This window comes from Pan paniscus, chromosome 5 (genome assembly GCF_029289425.2).
Source record: "Pan paniscus chromosome 5, NHGRI_mPanPan1-v2.0_pri, whole genome shotgun sequence".
NCBI lineage: Eukaryota > Metazoa > Chordata > Mammalia > Primates > Hominidae > Pan > Pan paniscus.
Window position 1 is genome coordinate 35,356,131 of NC_073254.2, and position 19,469 is coordinate 35,375,599.

Here is a 19,469-nt window from a genome sequence, read left to right on the forward strand (position 1 = left end):
GAGATGGGATTTCACTGTTTTGGCCAGACTGGTCTCAAACTCCTGACCTCATGATCCTCCCCCCTTGGCCTCCCAAAGTGCTGAGATTACAGGCGTGAGCCACCATGCCTGGCCCAATTTTGTTATTTTATGTAGAACTACTTTTATATTGAGAGCCATACTTGTGGCCTCAACTTACTTGCAGGTTACTCTGGAAGCCAACTCCTGTGAAGGCAGGGGACTCAAATTATCATTTTTCCATCTTTAATTATGAAGGCCAGCTTTCATTTGCTGTGAAAACAACACAGATAATTTGGGACCATAATACGTTCTGAAATAGTTCAAGACAAGTATGTTAAAAATGAGGGGTTTTTTTTTACCCCCTGAACCTTCCCTCAAGATTTTATTGTCTTCATAATAAAAGATGATGCTTAGAACTAGTTAATTTGGCTCTTTCTCTTCTTTTCTCCTCCCGGTTCAAAATGCTTGCTTCTCTTAATAGGCAGCCTTCTCTTAGATTTGCAACTGGGCTCAAAGCACTGAAGCCTCATCACAGTCTTCTTTTTGGCAGTAGCCTTTTTACAGAATTCCAGAAAATGGGTTTAGTATGCCCACCATAGCCACTCTGCTTCCTGTCATAATGCTGCTCACCCTGGGCATACATAGAATCCTTGTAGTAGAGGCAGGAGGCAGAGAAATTGTAGACAGACAGGGGCCGGTCCCTGGTGAAACCTCACCATCAAAAACAAAAACAAAAAAACAGCCTGAAACCCGCAGCCCAAAGTGAGAACTTCTGTTCCTGTTTGCCCACTCTCTTCTGGTTGGTTCTTTCTGATTAATGCCTTTTTACCAATTGAATGTTGCCTTTTCCAAAACTACCTGTGGGCTGCCCTGCCCCCATCCTGTGCCTATAAAGACCCCAGACTCAGTTGGGAGAGAGAGGAGAGAGAGACAGACGGCCAGACAGCCAGCCTGACGTCGGGGTAGAGACAACCTGACTTTGGGGAAGATGACCTGCGCTTCCCATCCCCTCTCCACCTCCCCTTTCTGCTGAGAGCTGTTTTCATTGCTCAATAAAATTTTCCATCTTCACCATCCTTCAGCTATCCATGTGACCTCATTCTTCTTGGATGCTGGACAAGAGCTTGGGACCCATCAACTGCAGGTACCCAGAAAGGCTGCCACACAAGCCCTTTGCCCTTTCCAGTGGAGGGCAGCTGCCCCATGTGATGAGGCAAGGGGCCAACTGAGCTGTTAACCCACCACTGTCCATGGACAGTGGAACTAAAGGAGCACTGTAACACCTACTCTGGGGCTTCAGGGTCGTGGGCACCCTCACCTGGATGCCACCTCAAGGGCCAGCTGAGCTGCTAACACACTGCTGTCTGCGGATGGCAGAACTAAAGGAGCACTGTATCACCCCCTCTGGGGCTTCGGGGTCATGGGCATCCTCACCTGGGTGCAGCTGTGTTCCCCTTGAGGTGACATGCCTGGTCTGGCCGTGGGCCCTGCACGGAGCTTGCTCCTGTGTCGGCATCTGGAGCAACTGGCCAGGTCCTGCACTTGCTCGCTCATGTGTTCCCTCCACAAGGGGTTGAGTGTGGCAGGCCGAATAGAGGGGGCGCCCCTGCTGGGAGTCCGGCAAAGGGGCCGACAAAAATCCTGCATTACTTGCTCTTCTTGCACTGTGTCATTTTGTAGGGTTGGTGCTTGCCACACTCGTTACAGAAAGTTTGATGGTTTTTAGGAATGTTCACCATGTTTATAGGAGTGCTATTGGAACAGAAAGAAAAATGAGTTTTTTTAAGTGTCCTAAAATACTGTTAGTCTCTGCCTCTTGCCCCTTTAGTGGAACTTTTTGATTATGCAGAATTACAACTTGCTGAAGCCCAGTTGAGGTAGCTTTGAAGGAAGTTCATTTCTTCTTTTGCCTCTGTTCTGAGGTTGGGGAATTTTGTGACTATGTAAATTTGCTAAGGAGACACCATTCCAGATTCTTATCTTTCCCAGGACTCAAGTGGCTCTTGCTTTGCCACTTTTTTTGCTGTTGTTTTTGAGACAGGGTCTTACTCTGTCTCTCAGGCTGGAGTGCAGTGGTATGATCTTGGCTCAGTGTAACCTCCGCCTACTGGGTTTAAGTGATTTTCCCACCTCAGCCTCCCGAGTAGCTGGGAGCACAAACATGTGCCACCAGGCCTGGATACTTTTTTTTTTGTATTTTTTGGTAGAGATGGTGTTTCACCATGTTGGTCAGGCTGGTCTCGAACTCCTGACCTCAGGTGATCTGCCCACCTTGGCCTCCCAAAGTGCTGGGATTACAGGCATGAACCACCACCTCCAGCCACTTTTGTATTATTTTGAATAACAAAGGGCATTTTTGTTACTCCCTGCAAGGGAGTAGCTTTTACATTAATACCTTTTCTTTTTGAAAAGGGACTTTGATAAAGATGTAAAAAAACTTTGTAAAATTTTGTTTGATAACCTTTTATGAGGTTAAAACAAAGTTTAATTCTGATTACATGGCCAATTCTAAATTTGAGACCAGGTACAGTGGCTTATACCTGTAATCCCAGCACTTTGGGAGGCCAAGGAGGACAGATGGCTTGAGTTTAGGAGATCCAGAACAGTGTAGGCAACATGGTGAAACCCGTCTCTACTTAAAAAAGAAAAAAAAATGCTGAGAGTGGAGGTGCGTGCCTGTAGTCCCAGCTACTCAGGAGGCTGAGCCTGGGGGGTGGAGGTTGCAGTGAGCCAAGATCATGACCCTGCATTCCAGCCTGTCTGACACAGTGAGACCCTGCCTCAAACAAACAAACAAACAAACAAACAAATTCATTTGGCTGTGTCTTCCACCTGAAACCAGATTGGGATCTCATAGTACTACAGCTCACATAGCATTCAGGTAGATGGAGCTAGAAATAAGCCCAAGTACGCATTTTCCTTCAGGACTTTTTAACACTAAGCTAGAAAATATAAGTATCTCATAAACCTTATCCCTTTAATTAAATTTTTAGTAGGAACCAGAATGTAAATTTCTTCCTTCCCTACCCCAAAATATAGATGCATGTCCTCATTTAATTTTAGTCATTCTTGGCGAATGTGATAATTAGGGTAAAGTGCAATGAGATTTGCAAATTGGATGGTGAATTCACTAAATGTAACAGCTGATCAGGGCTTCTCTTCTCAGTGTCATTTTATTAAGGTCTTCTGATATACTGATATATTCTGGAGTTTCCTCCCCACCCCTGCCTTTTTCTTTTCTCTCTTTCTCCCCTTGTTGAAAGATACTAACTTCTACAGTGTTGCTGTGAGTAGAGTATCAGGATATTGATCTTAGGGGAGGTGAACTAATTATAGATTTGTTTTTTCATTTTATGAGAGGCTATTCTTCATAATAGGAATATAGAATATATGCCATATACTTGAGGTTACTTTTGTTAATCCCTTTAAGAATGGAGCACTTTACCTTGCTTAACAAGAAGGAAATAATTGCTTCAGATGCTGCGTGCTGTGCAAGGTGAGTTTTGAATGCAGTGAGGCGTGTATGCAGTGGTCTGACTTCCGTAAGCCTCACTCATCTGACTTTCCTTTGGTTCTTAATGTTACACTGAAGACTAACTGGGCATGGTGGCTCATGCCTGTATTCCCAGCACTGTGGGAGGCTGAGGGAGGCGGATCACCTGAGGTCAGGAGTTCAAGACCAGCCTGACCAAAGTGGAGAAACCCTGTCTCTACTAAAAATACAAAATTAGCCGGGCGTGGTGGCACATGCCTGTAATCCCAGCTATGCGAGAGGCTGAGGCAGGAGAATCACTTGAATCTGGGAGACCGAGGTTGCGGTCAGCTGAGATCATGCCATTGTGCTGCAGCCTGGGCAACAAGAGTGAAACTCCGTCTAAAAAAAAAAAAAAGAAAAGAAAAAGTTACACTGAGGACTAAACTCTAACCTTTTTTCTCTCTTGCCCAAATTCTTATCTAAGGGATCTAGGGTATCACACCCTACAAACCATATAAATTTCATCAGGTGGGTTTTATTTAACCCTATATAATATGCCTTACTTTTCAACCTGACTCTGGCATAATATCACATAACAGATAAGAAAAATCAGAATATTTTACCCTAAAATACGTTTTTTTTTTTTCTTCCATATCTTAAAATGGCCCTGCAAAGCCATCTTTTGTAGGGGGGAGTATTTGCATCTGAGAGTCTATCACCTTTTAAAGGTTTGGATAGGAGACATTTGCCATTTATTTGTCTCTAAGGGCGGCCACCTATAAGACTTCATCTACAGAATAACCTTGGTCTCCACAACCCCCCAGACAGTTCTGTTGATTCCAGGTCTTAGATAATAACTCTTTTGACCAATTGCCAATCAGAAAATCTTGGAATCCAGCTATGACCTGTGTGACCCTCCCCCCACCTGTTCTCCATATATCCTACTTTTCTGCACCAATCCAGTATATACCTCACATGTACTGACTGATGCCTTTTGTTTCCCTAAAACATATACAATCAAACTGTAACCAAGCGACCTTGGGCAGATGTTCTCAGGACCTCTTGAGACTGTGCCTGGAGCCATGGTCACTCATATTGAGTGCATTATAAATTTCTTTAAATATTTTAGAGTTTTACTCTTTTTGTTGACAACACAAAAATACCATTGAACCTTAAATTTCATGTTACAGGGAAGTGACATCCCAAAGACTCCCAGGATGGCTAAACAGTAGAAAGGAGAACTTTTATTGGTGATACCGGTTTGTAAGCTGGGAAGAGGAAGTCTCCAGCATAGACTGAAGGTGCTCTCTCTTTGAAGAGGAAAAGGACAGACTGGGTTTTATGCCTCACCAGTTCTGTATTACACAGTGGAGTCATATATATTCAGCAGGTTTGGGGGAACAGCTACATATTTATGAGGAGAGCTGAGTACAAGCACAATGAGTAAACATTTATGTAACATATACCCCATATTCACTTTGTGGTGGGGTTTTAGCATTAAAATGAGATGGAATTTCACTATCTATATCAAAAGGTGAACAAAAGCACACAAAGACTTTGTGCAGCCCCTATAAACTAGCTGAAACTGGTTTCTGGTCTCCAGTAGCTTATCAGAAAAGAATGTTTATAAGGCCCATCATCTGTCTAATCAAGTGGCCTGGGTTGTAAATCAGTTCTGAAAATTTGCCTGATAGCTCCTATTGTTAAGGAGTTAAACAAGAGGGTGGTTACTCTTGTAGCCATAGGAATTTAGAAAAATGCCATGCCAGCCAGGCCCTGAACCCTTGACCCACAGGTAACTGTTTCCTTAACCTTAGGGTCTGTCTTAGTTGATTAAGGGGCATCATTTTGATCTTGCAGGTCACAGGAGGAAAAAAGCTCTTCCACTACCCTCTTAGGCTCAGTAGCTGGGGTCTATGAATCAAAATGATAAAGGACAGATTAACAGGAATAAAAAAATACATATAACTACATATGGATATACAGGATTTAACAAATGAATGTGACTTAAGGACACAGTTAGAATTTGGGGCTTATATACCATCTTAACAAAGGGAATGAAATACAGAGAAGAGTCTTGTTAGACAAAGAAGAAAAGGTTTGGGGCTTCTTGAGGGGGGTAAGTTGTGGGAAAGGGACTAAAAAGGATACAGTAAATAAGGGTCATTTGTAAGGTTTTTTAAAATGCAAACTAGAGTCTTTTCAGGTGCCAAGAGTTGTCTTCAGAGTAGTTCTCTTCCTGATACTGGAGAGGGAGACACCTTTACAAATGGAACTTTATGTGCTGTTTTTAGTAAGATGGGGAAGGACAGGGAGATTTTTTTCTGTGTCTGCTTTTTCTTAAATGCTTTCAGCTGAAAATAGTTCTTATGCTATAGTGGCATATTTTTGGATGGTATATTCTTGTCCCCTTCCATGAGGAAATGAGTTTTGAGGTGACTGATAATACTACACCAGACTTTGTAAGGGCCGTATTTGGACCTGCAATGAGTTCTGTCCTATTTGAACTCAGAACATTAATTTTCTTTTGCTGTTTTTCACTTAAAAAGATACTAATTTCAAGGCAGTTTTATAGTGTATGCAATATAGTACTGTAGTACTGCATGTATATATTTTATATGTAGTTGCATGTATTTGGGGTACATGAGAGCTTTTCTGTTCCTTGCTTTTGTTTTCACTGGTGAGTGCCTTCATAAAATGTCTAGTGGCCACTGGTCTGTGAACTTATTTGTGTTTATTAATGTACAAATAATGTCCTAACCTTTTATTTAAGTGTTCTTGTGTATTTCTGTATAATTTGTATATTTCAGTGGAAGGTGGTCTTTCCAACTTCATGTGTGTTCTTTGAAGCAAAAATTCCTCTTGGTATCTGACAGGTATCTAAGCTTATATTGTATGCATGATAGGCACAAAATAAATATTCATTAATGAATTTCAAAAATCATATATAAAAGGAAGTTGTTGATTTTCATCGTTTACTCCAGAAATTTTTATGGATTCATTACATAGCAGTTAGAAATGGTGATGGTAGATTGAGTAGATAAGTTAGAAATTGACATATTGAGAAGTAATAGGTGACACCCACAAAAGAAAGAGAAGAGTGAATACGTATGGCTTACTGAGATTATTTATTATGGGGCCACACAGCTTGATGGAGCTTGGTAACCCCTAGCTTAGGGCATTATTATATTGAAGCAAAGGACAGTGATAGATGATTTCCAGTAATGACACTGTCTTTACTTTGATCTTGGACAAGCCATTTAATCTTTCTGGTCGTCAGTTTCCTCTTTCATAAAACGAAATGACAGGGCTAAAAGTCTTTTAAAAATTTGAAATTCTACATGTACTCCGATTATCTGAGGCAGTCACCTTACAAAGTCACTTAGATTCGCTATATTCTCTATAATAAGAAAGGTAAACATGTTGTGGAAACATTTTTATTAGAATGATTACTCTTTTTTCTTTTCTTTTCTTTCTTTTTTTATTTTTTTGACCAAAAATGATTTGGGATGTAGTTCAGTTTTTTGACATTAAAAGGGCAAATTTGGATGAATAGGTGAAAGGTATATGAATTAAAGTTTTATAATGATAACATATGGCATTTGTGATTAAACAGGAAGTGTTAAAGTAATGAACTCCCTACATCTGATGAAATGAAGCAGAAGCCACATGATCACTTATCAGGGATATTGTAGAAAATATTGACCAGTTGGGTAAAAATCCATTCAAACAGGCAACCTTCCTATCCAAGAGAAACTCCCCTAATGTTGGGGAACTCTTTGAGGTTACATAAAGCAAGTTAGGCAGGTAGTTAGGGAGGTACTCTTTATGACATCTGTCCTCTTAGATTAGTCTTAATCTTGGGATGATGCCTTCTAAGGAGCTTGTCAGGATGCAGCCTTCCCACAGCTGCTGGGGAACTCTTTCCTCTTGCTCTGTTTTGGTGTCAGGCTTTGAGAGTTTCTTCTTTTTTTTCTTAATGTCTTATCCAACAAAAGTAGTTATTTACATTTCGGAGTATTTTCTTTCACAGGTTTTTCTATGCATGTACCCTCTTTATAAAAATTGGACATAGTTTACATCCTGTTCTATAACTTGCTACTTTCGTGTAACCATATATTGTGGACACATTTCCTTGTCAGCACTTGTAGATCTCTATAATTCTCAGTTTATAAAGTACTTACTGCGTGGCAGCACTTTTAAAGTGCTTTCACATATTAACATTTAACCCTCACGACAACCTCATGAGGTAGGAACTTCTATTACAGGTGAAGACGCTGAAGCAGAGAGAGGTTAAGTAATTCCCCTACGGTTATATAGTTAGTAAATAGCAGAGCCAGTGTTAGAACCCAGGCAGCCTGGCTTAAGTCTGGGTGCTAACCATTTTACTACCCTGCTTCTCAAATGACCGTAAGGTTCCTTTTTGTGCCTATGCCGTGATTCATGTTAGCTACTCCTCGTGGTTGTACTTTTAGTTCTCTCCTGTTTCCTTTTTGCTGCTACAATGTGCCAGGCATACTCTAAGCCTGGTAGCATGCTTGTGGACTAAAATACGCAAAAATCCCCATCTTTATGACATTCATGCTCTGGAGGAAGGAGGTGGTTGGAGACAGACTATTAAAAGGTTAAATAAGAAAATTACATTGGCCTGGCCCAGTGGCTCATGCCTGTAATCCCAGCACTTTGGGATGCCGAGATGGGCAGATCACTTGAGCTCAGGAGTTTGAGACCAGGCTGGGCAAAACCCTGTGTCTAAAAAACAAAAACAAAAATCAAAAAGTATCTGGGGCATGGTGGCATGTGCCTGTAGTCCTAGCTACTTGGGAGGCTGAGGCAGGAGAATCACTTGAACCTGGGAGGTGGAGGTTTCAGTGAGCTGAGATGGAGCCACACCCTGAAAAAAAAAGAAAGAAAAGAAAGAAAGAAGCCAGACCCGAAAAGAAAGAAAGAAAGAAAGAAAGAAAGAAAGAAAGAAAGAAAGAAAGAAAGATAGATAGATGGAGCCAGACCCGAAAAAAAAAAGGAAGAAAGGAAGAAAGAGAAAGAGAGAAAAGAAAGAAAGAAGAAAGAAAGAAAAGAAAGAAGGAAGGAAAGAAAGAACGAAAGAAAGAAAGAAAGAGATTACATGGTAGAGGAACAGGTGAGAAGTACTGTGAAGAAGAAATAGGCCAGGTGTGGTGGTTCATGTCTGTAATCCCAGCACTTTGGGAGGCCGAGGCGGGCAGATCACTTGATGTCAGGAGTTCGAGACCAGCCTGGCCAACATGGTAAAACCCCGTCTCTACTAAAAATACAAAAATTAGCTGGGTGTGGTGGCACATGCCTGTAATCCCAGCTACTCGGGAGGCTGAGGCAGGGAATTGCTTGAACCCGGGAGGTGGAGGTTGCAGTGAGCTGAGATCACACCACTGCACTCCAGCTGGGGCTAAGAAGCAAGACTCCGTCTCAAAAAAAAAAAAAAGAGAGAAGGAGAAATAAAGCAGGGAAGCAGCCAGTGGTGTTGCTGTGGAGTATAAGAGTTTTAAGCAGATGAGAGGGTGATGTGAGCGAAGTTGAGGCAGATGAAGGAAAGTGAGCCATGTGGACATCTGGGCCAAGAATGTATCAGTGGAGAAACAGCAAGTGCCACGGCTTAATGTCAAGTGCATGCATGACTTTTTTTCAGGAACACTCAGAAGGCCTCTGTGGCCGAAACAGAGTGAATGAGGAAAGAGTAGGAGAAGATAAGGGAAGGAACGCAGAAGGGAGGACTGCCCAGGTAGTTAGAGCTTCGTAGGCCATTCTTATGAACTATTAGTCCTTGTGAGATGATGATATATGAAACGACTTTCAGGAGAAGAGTACCATGTTCTGGCTTCTGTTTTAAAATGACCACTGCTGTGTTGAGACCAAAGTCTAAGGGAATGAAGATGGAAGGCAGCAGGGAAAAAGTGTTACTGGCTTAGACCATGGTGGTAGCTGTGGGGATGGTGATAAGTGGCTTAAACCTGGACATATTTCTGAGGTATGTTGAAACATGGTATATTTCTGAGTGGGATTTGCTGATGGATTGAGTGTGAGAGAAGTTAAGAGTAATTCTAAGAGTTATGGGAAGAACTGGAAGGATGGACTTGCTGTTGACTGAGATTAACTTGCACAAATGACTTGATGCTGAATTTTTAAATCAAAGAACAAACTTACGGCCTTTAGTACTTTAGATACAGCTTTTAAGTCACTAGCCTGAGAAGCTAGGTAGTATATATGCTTCATTATCTTGAAGGATTGGAGTTTCAGTTGTAGAGAAGTGGAAACATGTGTCATAGAGACAAGCTGTCTATCAGGTGACATAAATAGGCGTTGGCAGTAATTTTCAGGGTATGAAAGGTTCAGTTTGGCAGGTTCAGGAATTTGATTTTTTGGGTTTACCTAGAGTTAAATGGGCCCAGGCACAGAACTCGTAAGTAACCAGTCTCATCCATTCAGTTTGTCATGGAGCCCCATCAGACCATAGCCAACAGCAGCCAGCCTCCCAGGATGACAAGATCTCTCCCCTTACCTTGCTGCCAGGACATCTGGTGAAAGATTTCCAGGGAGGATGACCTGTAGCAGCCAGCCTGGTAGGACTCAGAAGCATCATCTTCTCTCTTTTTTTAAACATTATTTTTTAATTAAAAAAATTGTTTTGAGATGGAGTCTTGCTCTGCTCCCCAGGCTGGAGTGTAGTGGCACAGTCCAAGCTCACTGCAACCTCGACCTTCTGGGCTCAAACTCTCCTTGCACCTCAGCCTCCTGAGTACCTGGGACTACAGGTGTGTACCATCTTGCCTGGCTATGAGAACCATCTCCTTTTTCTTTTCTTTTTTTCTTTTTCTTTTCTTTCTTTCTTTCTTTTTTTTTTTTTTGTTGTTGTTGAGACAGGGTCTCACTCTGTCACCCAGGCTGGAGTGCAGTGGCACCATTTTGCTCAGTGCAACCTCTGCCTCCGGGGTTCAAGCGATTCTCCTGCCTCAGCCTTCTGAGTAGCTGGGATTGCAGCTGTGCACCATGACACCTGGCTAATTTTTTTTTTTTTTTTTTTTTGGTATTTTTAGTAGAGATCAGGTTTCATCATGTTGGCCAGGCTGGTCTCAAATTCCTGACCTCAAGTGATCTGCCCGCCTCTGCCTCCCCAAGTGCTCGGATTACAGGCGTGAGCCACTACGCCTGGCTGACAGGTATCTTCTTACAAGTCTAAGGAATCATTCCCATTGTCTGCACTTGGTTCACTTTGGAGCCATAAGGCTAGTTAAGCCCCTCTGATGCGTGTTTTATTTTTACTGTACTTCTCATTCATTACTCATTGTGCGAGCACCACAGTCACCATTTTCTAATTTCTGCAGGTACCACCTTTGACTTTTCTCCATCGTTTACTTTTCCGCCCTTCATTTTTCCCATGTAGTTTCTTTTTCAAACTTTTTGTATGTGTCTCATTGAATTTCTCTTTCTATAATGAACCAAGTTTTTAAAGACCCTTAACCTCTTCACAGAAGTCTGTATACGTATCCTCATTTCTTCCCCTTAAAATAAAGCTACAAAACATTTAAACTAATCTTTCACAGACCCTTGTTGCCCTTGTAAAGCAGATGGAAACACAGTAACAGGTCGCACTGTAGGTTGGGGAGGACTCTTAGTCTCAGCTGCCCAGCCGCCCCAGTGCCCCTGACCTTCTCCCTCAGGGACCTCAGTGGGAGTCAGGGTGATGGAGTCATGCTTTCAGGGAAAACCACTTCTCCTGCATAACATTGGTATCCTTGGGTCTCTTGATAAAGGTGCATGATGACTGTCCCACAGCTACTTGCAGCTGTCCTTGCCATCTCCACATCTCTGTTCTTCCATTCTTCCCTTTTACTTGAAAACTTGGCTTCTAAAGCATATTTCTTCCTTCTCGCTCTCAACTGTGAACTTTAGATCAGTGACTATCTTTGTGTCTTTATTTTTCCTTGTGTCTGGCATGTGATACATGAACAAATTGTAGAATGAAAACATGAAATGCTTGTGAACAAAAGTTCTCTGAAAAAGGGATTTGGAGGAAACAGACTTTATTCCAGTGCACCATGACACCCGGCTATTTGAAGCCTTTAGTGTAAAACAAAGGTGCATTCTAGAGAATGAAGAGGAGGCTTGAGTTGTATAACAAAAGTTCCCACCCAGGTTTCCAATTGGGTCCATTTGTGCAAATGAAGGATTGAAACTTGCTTAGTTTTGATTGGCCAACACAGCTGAGTTCTGATTGTTGAATGCAATAAGGTTTTTGAAATATGGTATTCATGGAATCTGGAGATCTTGGGTGCTCCTGCCAGCTCCAGCACTAACTATGGAAACTGTGGGACTTTAGGCCTCAATCATTGCCTCTTCTTAAATCTTAATCTTCTCATCTGTGAAGTAAGGGAATGATATTTTGTCATCTTTAAGTATTTTTTATTATGCTATGAATTTTAAGATTTTGTACAGGCCGGGCACGGTGGCTCATGCCTGTAATCCCAGCACTTTGGGAGGCTGAGGTGGGTGGATCCCTTGAGGTCAGGAGTTTGAGACCAGGCTGGCCAACATGGTGAAACCCCGTCTCTACTAAAAATACAAAAATTTGCCAGGTGTGGTGGTGCATGCCTGTAGTGCCAACTACTCAGGAGGCTGAGGCAGGAGAATCAATTGAACCTGGGAGATAGAGGTTGCAGGGAGCTGAGATTATGCCACTGCACTCCAACCTGGGCATCAGAGCGAGACTCTGTCTTGAAAAAAAAAAAAAGAAAGAAAGAAAAAGATTTTGTACAAATTGTTTCTTCCATTTGGTTTTTGGAAGACAAGAGGGAAAACTTCTTTATGTTTTCTATATTACTCAAGTTAATGCTCTAGAAAAGGGTACCTCTCTTTATTTAGAAATATGTTTCAAGAAAAAATGACCCATTATATTAAATTTATATTGTTTTTATATTAGCATTTCAAGGCTATCTGAAGTGAAGACATGGAAATTAATACTATTTTAAATTTTCTTCAGGTATTATTCTTATCACCATTCATATTTTGCAGGATAAAAGCTTTTAAAAATATGTCTGTGCTGGGTACATTTTTAAAGGAAATTTTTTTAAGGCTTTTATTAACCTGAACAAAGCTAACCAGACAAAAAGAACAAGCTGTAAGAAGGTACTGTTGAGAACAAAAATACTGTGTGAATTTGCATTAAAACTTTGCTACTTTATTTGGTGACTTGTAAAGTATGGTGTTAATATTCCATGACAGCTATGATTTCGGCTTAGATTATAGTTCTGGTCTGCTTTAGAATTTTAAAGCCAAATTTAAAAAAATAATGAAATAATTTTTTCCCCAAAGCCAATGTAATTCCACGTCATTGCCCAGGCTGGTCTCATACGCCTTCCTGGGCTCAAGCTATACACCTGCCTAGGCCTCCCAAAGAGCTGGGATAAAGGGGCAAGTTGCTGCACCTCTTCTTCTTTTTTTTTTTTTTTGAGATGCAGTCTCACTGTGTTGCCTGAGCTGGAGTGCAGTGGTGCGATCTTGGCTCACTGCAACCTCCACCTCCCTGGTTCAAGCAATTCCCTGCCTCAGCCTCCTGAGTGGCTGGGATTACAGGTGCATGCCACCATGCCCGGCTAATTTTTTTGTATTTTTAGTAGAGATGGGTTTCACCACGTTGGCCAGACTGGTCTCGAACTCCTGACCTTAGGCAACCCACCCGCCTTGGCCTCCCAAAGTGCTGGGATTTCAGGCATGAGCCACTGCACCCGACCGTCTCTTTTTTTAAAAAACTAATTTCAACTTTTATTTTAGATTCAGTGGGTACATGTGCAGATTTGTTACATGGGTGTATTAGTTCATTCTCACGCTACAAATAAAGACATACCTGAGACTGGGTAATTTATTAAAAAAAGAGGTTTAATTGACTCAGTTCTGCATGGCTGGGAAAGCCTCAGGAAACTTACAATCATGGCAGAAGGCACCTCTTTACAGGGGAGCAGGAGGCAGAATGAGAGCTGAACAAATGGGAAAGCCCCTTATAAACCATCAGATCTCATGAGAACTTACTATCATGAGAATAGCATGAGGGAAACGACTCCTATGATTCAGTTACCTCCCACTGGGCTCCTCCCATGATATGTGAGTATTATGGGAACTACAATTCAAGATGAGATTTGGGTGGGGACACAGCCAAACCATATCAATGGTATAGTGTGTGAATTACTTAATCATGCACCTCAATTTTTCTTTTAATTTTTTGGTGTTCTTATTCCCTTAAAATAAGCTTTCGCCTATTTCATGTCACGAGAACATTGTCCCTGAGTTGTTATATATTGGCTGTACTGTTTTCAAGTATTCTGCATGACTAATTACATAATGGCTATTACCCTGATTAAGTGCTATGTAAGTACTAACCACAGTTTTTATTGTCATAGTATCATTGGTTCTTTGTTTTCACCTATTATTTTTGATCCTATAGAAATGTTTGTACACCTCTATAAAACTGTAATGTTTTATATTCAATTGGATTCTCTCACACTTTGACACTGCTGCATCCGCTGTCATCAACTATCACTTTGAAATCTATCCTCACTTATTCTCAGCCAGACAACTTGCATTTCAGAGATTTGATGGGCATTGCTAGAATCTCAGATTCAGTGTGTCCTATGTTAATTTATTACCTTCTATCCCAGTGCTCAGCTCTGACAACCAGTGGAACAACTATTTCTTTTTTTTTTTTCTCTCTGTTTTCTTAAGCTGTGGATTAGCAAACTATTAGCAAACTATGGCCTGCTGCCTGTTTTTGTAAATAAAGTTTTATTAATGTTAGATGCCCATTCATGTAAGTATTGTCTATGGCTGCTTTTGCACTAAGGTGGCAGAGTTTAAGAAGTTGCAACAGAGACCTTATGACCAGCAAAGCTGAAAGTATTGACTTTTGGTCCCTTTATAGAAAAGTTTGCTGACCCTTACTTTAGACTAAAACTTTGGCATTATCTTTGATTCCTCCTTTGGTATTTTTCAAGTATATTCTAGCAAGAGAACGAATCTCCATTTCTGTAATCATCATCATCTTTTTAAAAATCTTCCGGCCGGGGGCGGTGGCTCACGCCTGTAATCCCAGCACTTTGGGAGGCCGAGGCAGGCAGATCACGAGGTCAGGAGATCGAGACCATCCTGGCTAACACGGCGAAACCCCATCTCTACTAAAAATACAAAAAAAATTAGCCGGGCATGGTGGTGGCACCTGTAGTCCCAGCTACTCGGGAGGCTGAGGCAGGAGAATGGCAGGAACCCAGGAGGCGGAACTTGCAGTGAGCCATGACAGCACCATTGCACTCCAGCCTGGGCCACAGAGCGAGACTCTGCCTCAAAAAAAAAAAAAATTCCTCCACATGCGTTCTGGTTCTCTGATCCTTTTGCCTAGGGTATTAAATTAATTTCCTCACCTCCTGGCTTCTTTTCCCCTTCTATTTAGGGCAAACAGAAGGGGAATGTCAATGTCAAATGTATTGACATTTTACACTATGTCACCAGTGTTATGTTTTCAAAGTTCCACTCTGCCACCAAAACTTAAGAGATTTCCATATTGCCCACAAAATTAGAGACTCTCAACCCTCTTAAGATTCTTTCTACAGTATAAGCCCTCTCATTCTCCCAATTACAGAAATTATTTCTATTAATATAATGAAATACTTTCCTCCTCCTTGTCTTTGTTCATGCTCTAAGAACTGCCCTGAGCTTTCTCTGCCTCCATCTCCCTTTTTCCTACTCCTGTCTTGCCAATAAAAATCCTCCTAGATTTCCTCATGAAGCTTTTTCCTGTATTTTCCTTTCTGCATATTCTTTTTGACTTCGTGGTATGTTAGCTATCCATCTCACTGTCACCAAGGACACCTTACTCAATGCTGTGTTTTTAACGTTCTTTTGTATTTCAAATATTATAAACCATAAGCTTGTTGAGTGCAAGGCACTTGTCTTCTTCATTACCGTGTTCTCTTAAACACTCAGTGTAATGATGTCTTAGATATGCTTAATAAGAAATTGAATAGCATTTTAGGAAGCAGGCTTTTTGAATTTGGATTTAATTATTAGTCATCTCAATGTCTCTTGGATGTTTGGCAGTGATTCTAGGTGTTATAATGAAAGTTCTTGAAGAAACTTGATGTTAACATCTTTGTATACATGGCTAATGAAAATGGAAAGATTTTTTTGTTTGATAAGGTATTTCACATTTAATACAAGAAAAGTATTTATATGCAATGATGTGCTTGGTACTGATAAAAAGTAAAACCAGGTGGCAGAGCCAGGCAATAATTCTCTTGGATGTGTTATGCAATCTACCAAAGTCAGATTTGTTTTTATTTCGTTAACAAGCTTTTTCAAGATTGCAAGAAGAAAAATTATATCAAAGTGTTCTTAGAAGCTATTGAAATGAAATGCAGGTGCCGTTAAAATAGTATTTTGTACTCTGTCTATTCATTTATTTAATCATTCTCTCTGTACTTCCCAGAAAATTTTGATGTGGCTGTTTATCACAAAGAGCCCAATTTTTTGTTGGCATCTAGTTCTGAATTTGTACTCTTGAAAAAGTTGACAAAGACAAAGAAGTGTGCCAGGTTTAGAGACCTTTTACTTTATAGTAGTATAGTTTAATGTCACACCTACAGAAACTGAGCTGCTAATACCCTTACCTTTCTCAGTTGGTTTCAGAACCTAGAGGTTGCTTGTAGTGGTGGGAGGAGGGACCCAATTTGGTACATAACACGCAGTGCCCAAAGACTCAGCAATAAAAGTGAACAAAGCATCAAAACACACTCCAATACCTGTACACATGCAAAAGAATTAAAGACTTGAAAATTTAATTTTAAGATGGGCAAAGGATTTGAGTAGTTTCTAGGAGAGGATATAAGTTCTGCTTTGTTCACTACTGTCTTCTAGCACAAAATAAATGTTTGCTATATATATGCATACCCGAGTGAATAATGTCACATCAAAACATATTGCTAGCACCCTCTTGAGTAAAGAAATGCTTAAAAAATAGCCATATATGTATACTTTTGAGCCAGCATTTCTACTTCTTAGTTTTTTTTTTTTTTTTTAATACACAGTCTTGCTCTGTTGCCCAGGCTAGAGTACAGTGGCGCCATCATCATTGGTGGTGCTCACCACAACCTTGAACTCCTGGGGCTTCAGTGCTCCTCCTGGCTCAGCCTCCAGAGTAGCTGGGACTACAGACATGCCCCACCATGCCTGGCTAATTTGTTTATTTTTAGTAGAGACAAGGTCTCGCGATGTTGCCCAGGCTGGTTTCAAACTCCTGGGCTCAAGTGATCCTCCCGCCTTGGCCTCCCAAAGTGTTGGGATTACAGGTGTGAACCACTGCACCCAATTACTTAGAATTTATACTGAGGAAATAATTACACAACAGAGTGGGGATTTCACATCTAGGTTTCTGTAATCCAGAAATACTTTCTCAAATCTTCAAATATGTTTGTATGTACAAAGCACCAGCTTGTTTTCCCATATATGCTTGCATATGTGAGGGATATTCTTGTGTCTGGAAGTAAGCATATGCAGTCAACTTTAGCATGTCTCTAGGGAGCAGGACTGAGGAGATGGGGGAATTACTAGCACGTAGGGTATTATACCTTTTATTTACTCTTCTCTGTTTCAATTTTTTAAAGTATATTTTACTTTTATATTGGTCAAAAGACTAGGAAATAGTCTATTAAGTTTTAGGCATATTTTCATTAACATTTAAAATAAGTAACCTACTTGGAGAGTTAGCTTGCCTATCTGGAAAATGTAGTTTTCAAGAATGATTCATATCCTTGGCAATAAAGTAAAAAATAATGAATTTTTTTGTTTTATAATGAGACGGTAATGAATGGCATTATCAGATTGGACTGCTGTTGTGTTCTTTAATGCTGCGATAAATAGACATATTGTACAGAAGTTTTATTATGTGTTCTTTAACCAGTTGTAAGAAAATCTTGTTTCATGTGAGATAGGCCTGTTATTATTTGGAGAACTAATATGCACTAACAACAGTTTCCAAGAGTATACCCATGAGCAAAGGAATTCACATTGTTTTCTCTTCAATCTTTTAGAAAAGCTCAAGAGGAGAACAAGAAAATCGTACTGGCTGGATGCGTTCCTCAAGCCCAGCCTCGCCAGGACTACCTTAAGGGACTGAGTATCATTGGGGTAAGCTTGTACCTGATGCAAAAAGAGAAAATCTTATATTGTTAACACCTGTAATAGCGCCGCATTTTATTTTCTGTTTGTAGGTTATTTGTAAGCTATGTTACACTTATGGCTGTCCTAAACATATTTTCCTTATTGTCCCTGAAACTGTCATTTCTGTGTAACTTTTTCACCTTAGCACAAAAACATGTGTTAGTTTCTCTCATTAAGAAAGAGCAACACAATAAAAAGCCATAGTGTGGAATTTACATCCCTTAATAACCCGGTCTTTGGCTGTCTATTACCATCGCTTTCCAAGTCATTACAGTTTTTCCACCTCACTCAGCTACTTGCTTTTCGCCCCCTAGTACATCAATGCCTTTTTTCAAATGCCCCACTTCCCTTATACCTACCACCACAAGTCTCAGCTCCAACATGACAACATTCTGTGAAGCCTTCTCTGCCTACTCTGTGTAGTCCACCATAATTATTCTCTCTAGTTTCTCTTTGCTTACTATGCAGTTACCTGTCGTATAATTCTTTGAATAAAGCCCACCTGTCTATTTAAATTGTTAGCCTCATGAGAATAGTTTTTCAATCTTTTTTTAGAACTCTCACCATGTTTCTCTAGCCTTTCCTGTGATACCTGGCACATAGTAAGCACTCAATAAGTGTTTGTTGATTGCCTGAAAAAAATCTTCCCATTGTATTTCTGTTGTTAGCATACTTTTTTTGGGGGGTGGCGTGGGCAGTCAGCTCTGTGAAGTAAGGAGACTACTGTCTATTCTCTCTCTCTTGTTCTTTGTAGTCAATTACTCTTTGACTGAGTAAAAATGCCCTGAAGTAGCTGATATTCAGTCAATATTTGTTGATCAAATGATGGTGCTTCTTCCTTCCCAACATTCTACTGAAGCTGTAGGTGATAAGCTCAGCAATGTTGTTTGTTTAAAAAGGCTACATTAATTTAAAAAAATGTGTAAAAACATCATATGCTCATAGAAGAAGTTTACATAATTAATTGGCATCTGCTTTGCACTTTATGATAGATTTTTCCTTATTTGATATACTACTGACAGGTTCTTGTATCATGTTCTCAGTGTAATGAACTTGTTTTCTGCTGTGAGGTCCTTACCCCACTAGCAAATTTAATAATCTTTGAACAAACATTCTCACTTTCAACAAACAGAACCTGAATGTTTGGTAACTTTAGTTTGTTTTCACCATTTGTCTGTTTACATTTTGATTTTTCTTGGTTTAAGGAATGAAATGAATATGGGACTCCCGAGTTATCTTTTCATGTCAGACTAACTTTCTCTATAAACATAATCCTGCTGTGTTAGGGAAATAGGAAACTAGTTGGAAGTCTTTTATAGAGATGGAATGTGGTAAAAACTTGGAGTTGATCTTAGATTTCATCTCAAGGAATTACGTTAGAGAATAGCAGAATTTCTCTAGTATGGCAAAAGGCTCTTCTCTGCATACATTATGGCAACATTTTTTAAAATGCCATTGTGTGCCGGGAAAAGCGTATGTTAGGCTGTACAGGAGATTCTCCAGATACAGTGTAAGGGAGGACACTTAGTGCTATTAATATGAGTTTATTTGCCAATGTCACAGCTTTGTGTCGGTCCAATTTTTAGGGCCGACACAAAGCTGTGACACTGGCAGATAAACATTTTTTTCTTTTTTCTTTTTTTTTTCATTCAACAACTTTATTTATTTATTTATTTATTTTTCTTTTTTATTGATCATTCTCGGGTGTTTCTCGCAGAGGGGGATTTGGCAGGGTCACAGGACAATAGTGGAGGGAAGG

The 19,469-nt window shown here is 40.4% G+C and overlaps 1 protein-coding gene across 3 annotated transcripts in view; it reads left to right on the top strand.

Moving 5' to 3' along the window:
• Window positions 1–19,469, top strand: part of CDKAL1 (CDK5 regulatory subunit associated protein 1 like 1) — a 704,387-nt gene that overhangs the window by 187,041 nt on the left and 497,877 nt on the right. For all 3 annotated transcript variants that reach the window (XM_003823187.6, XM_034961532.3, XM_034961530.3), the window contains exon 6: window positions 17,581–17,677. In XM_003823187.6, the coding sequence (XP_003823235.1) occupies window positions 17,581–17,677 (97 nt within the window). The remainder of the gene's footprint in view (window positions 1–17,580; window positions 17,678–19,469) is intronic.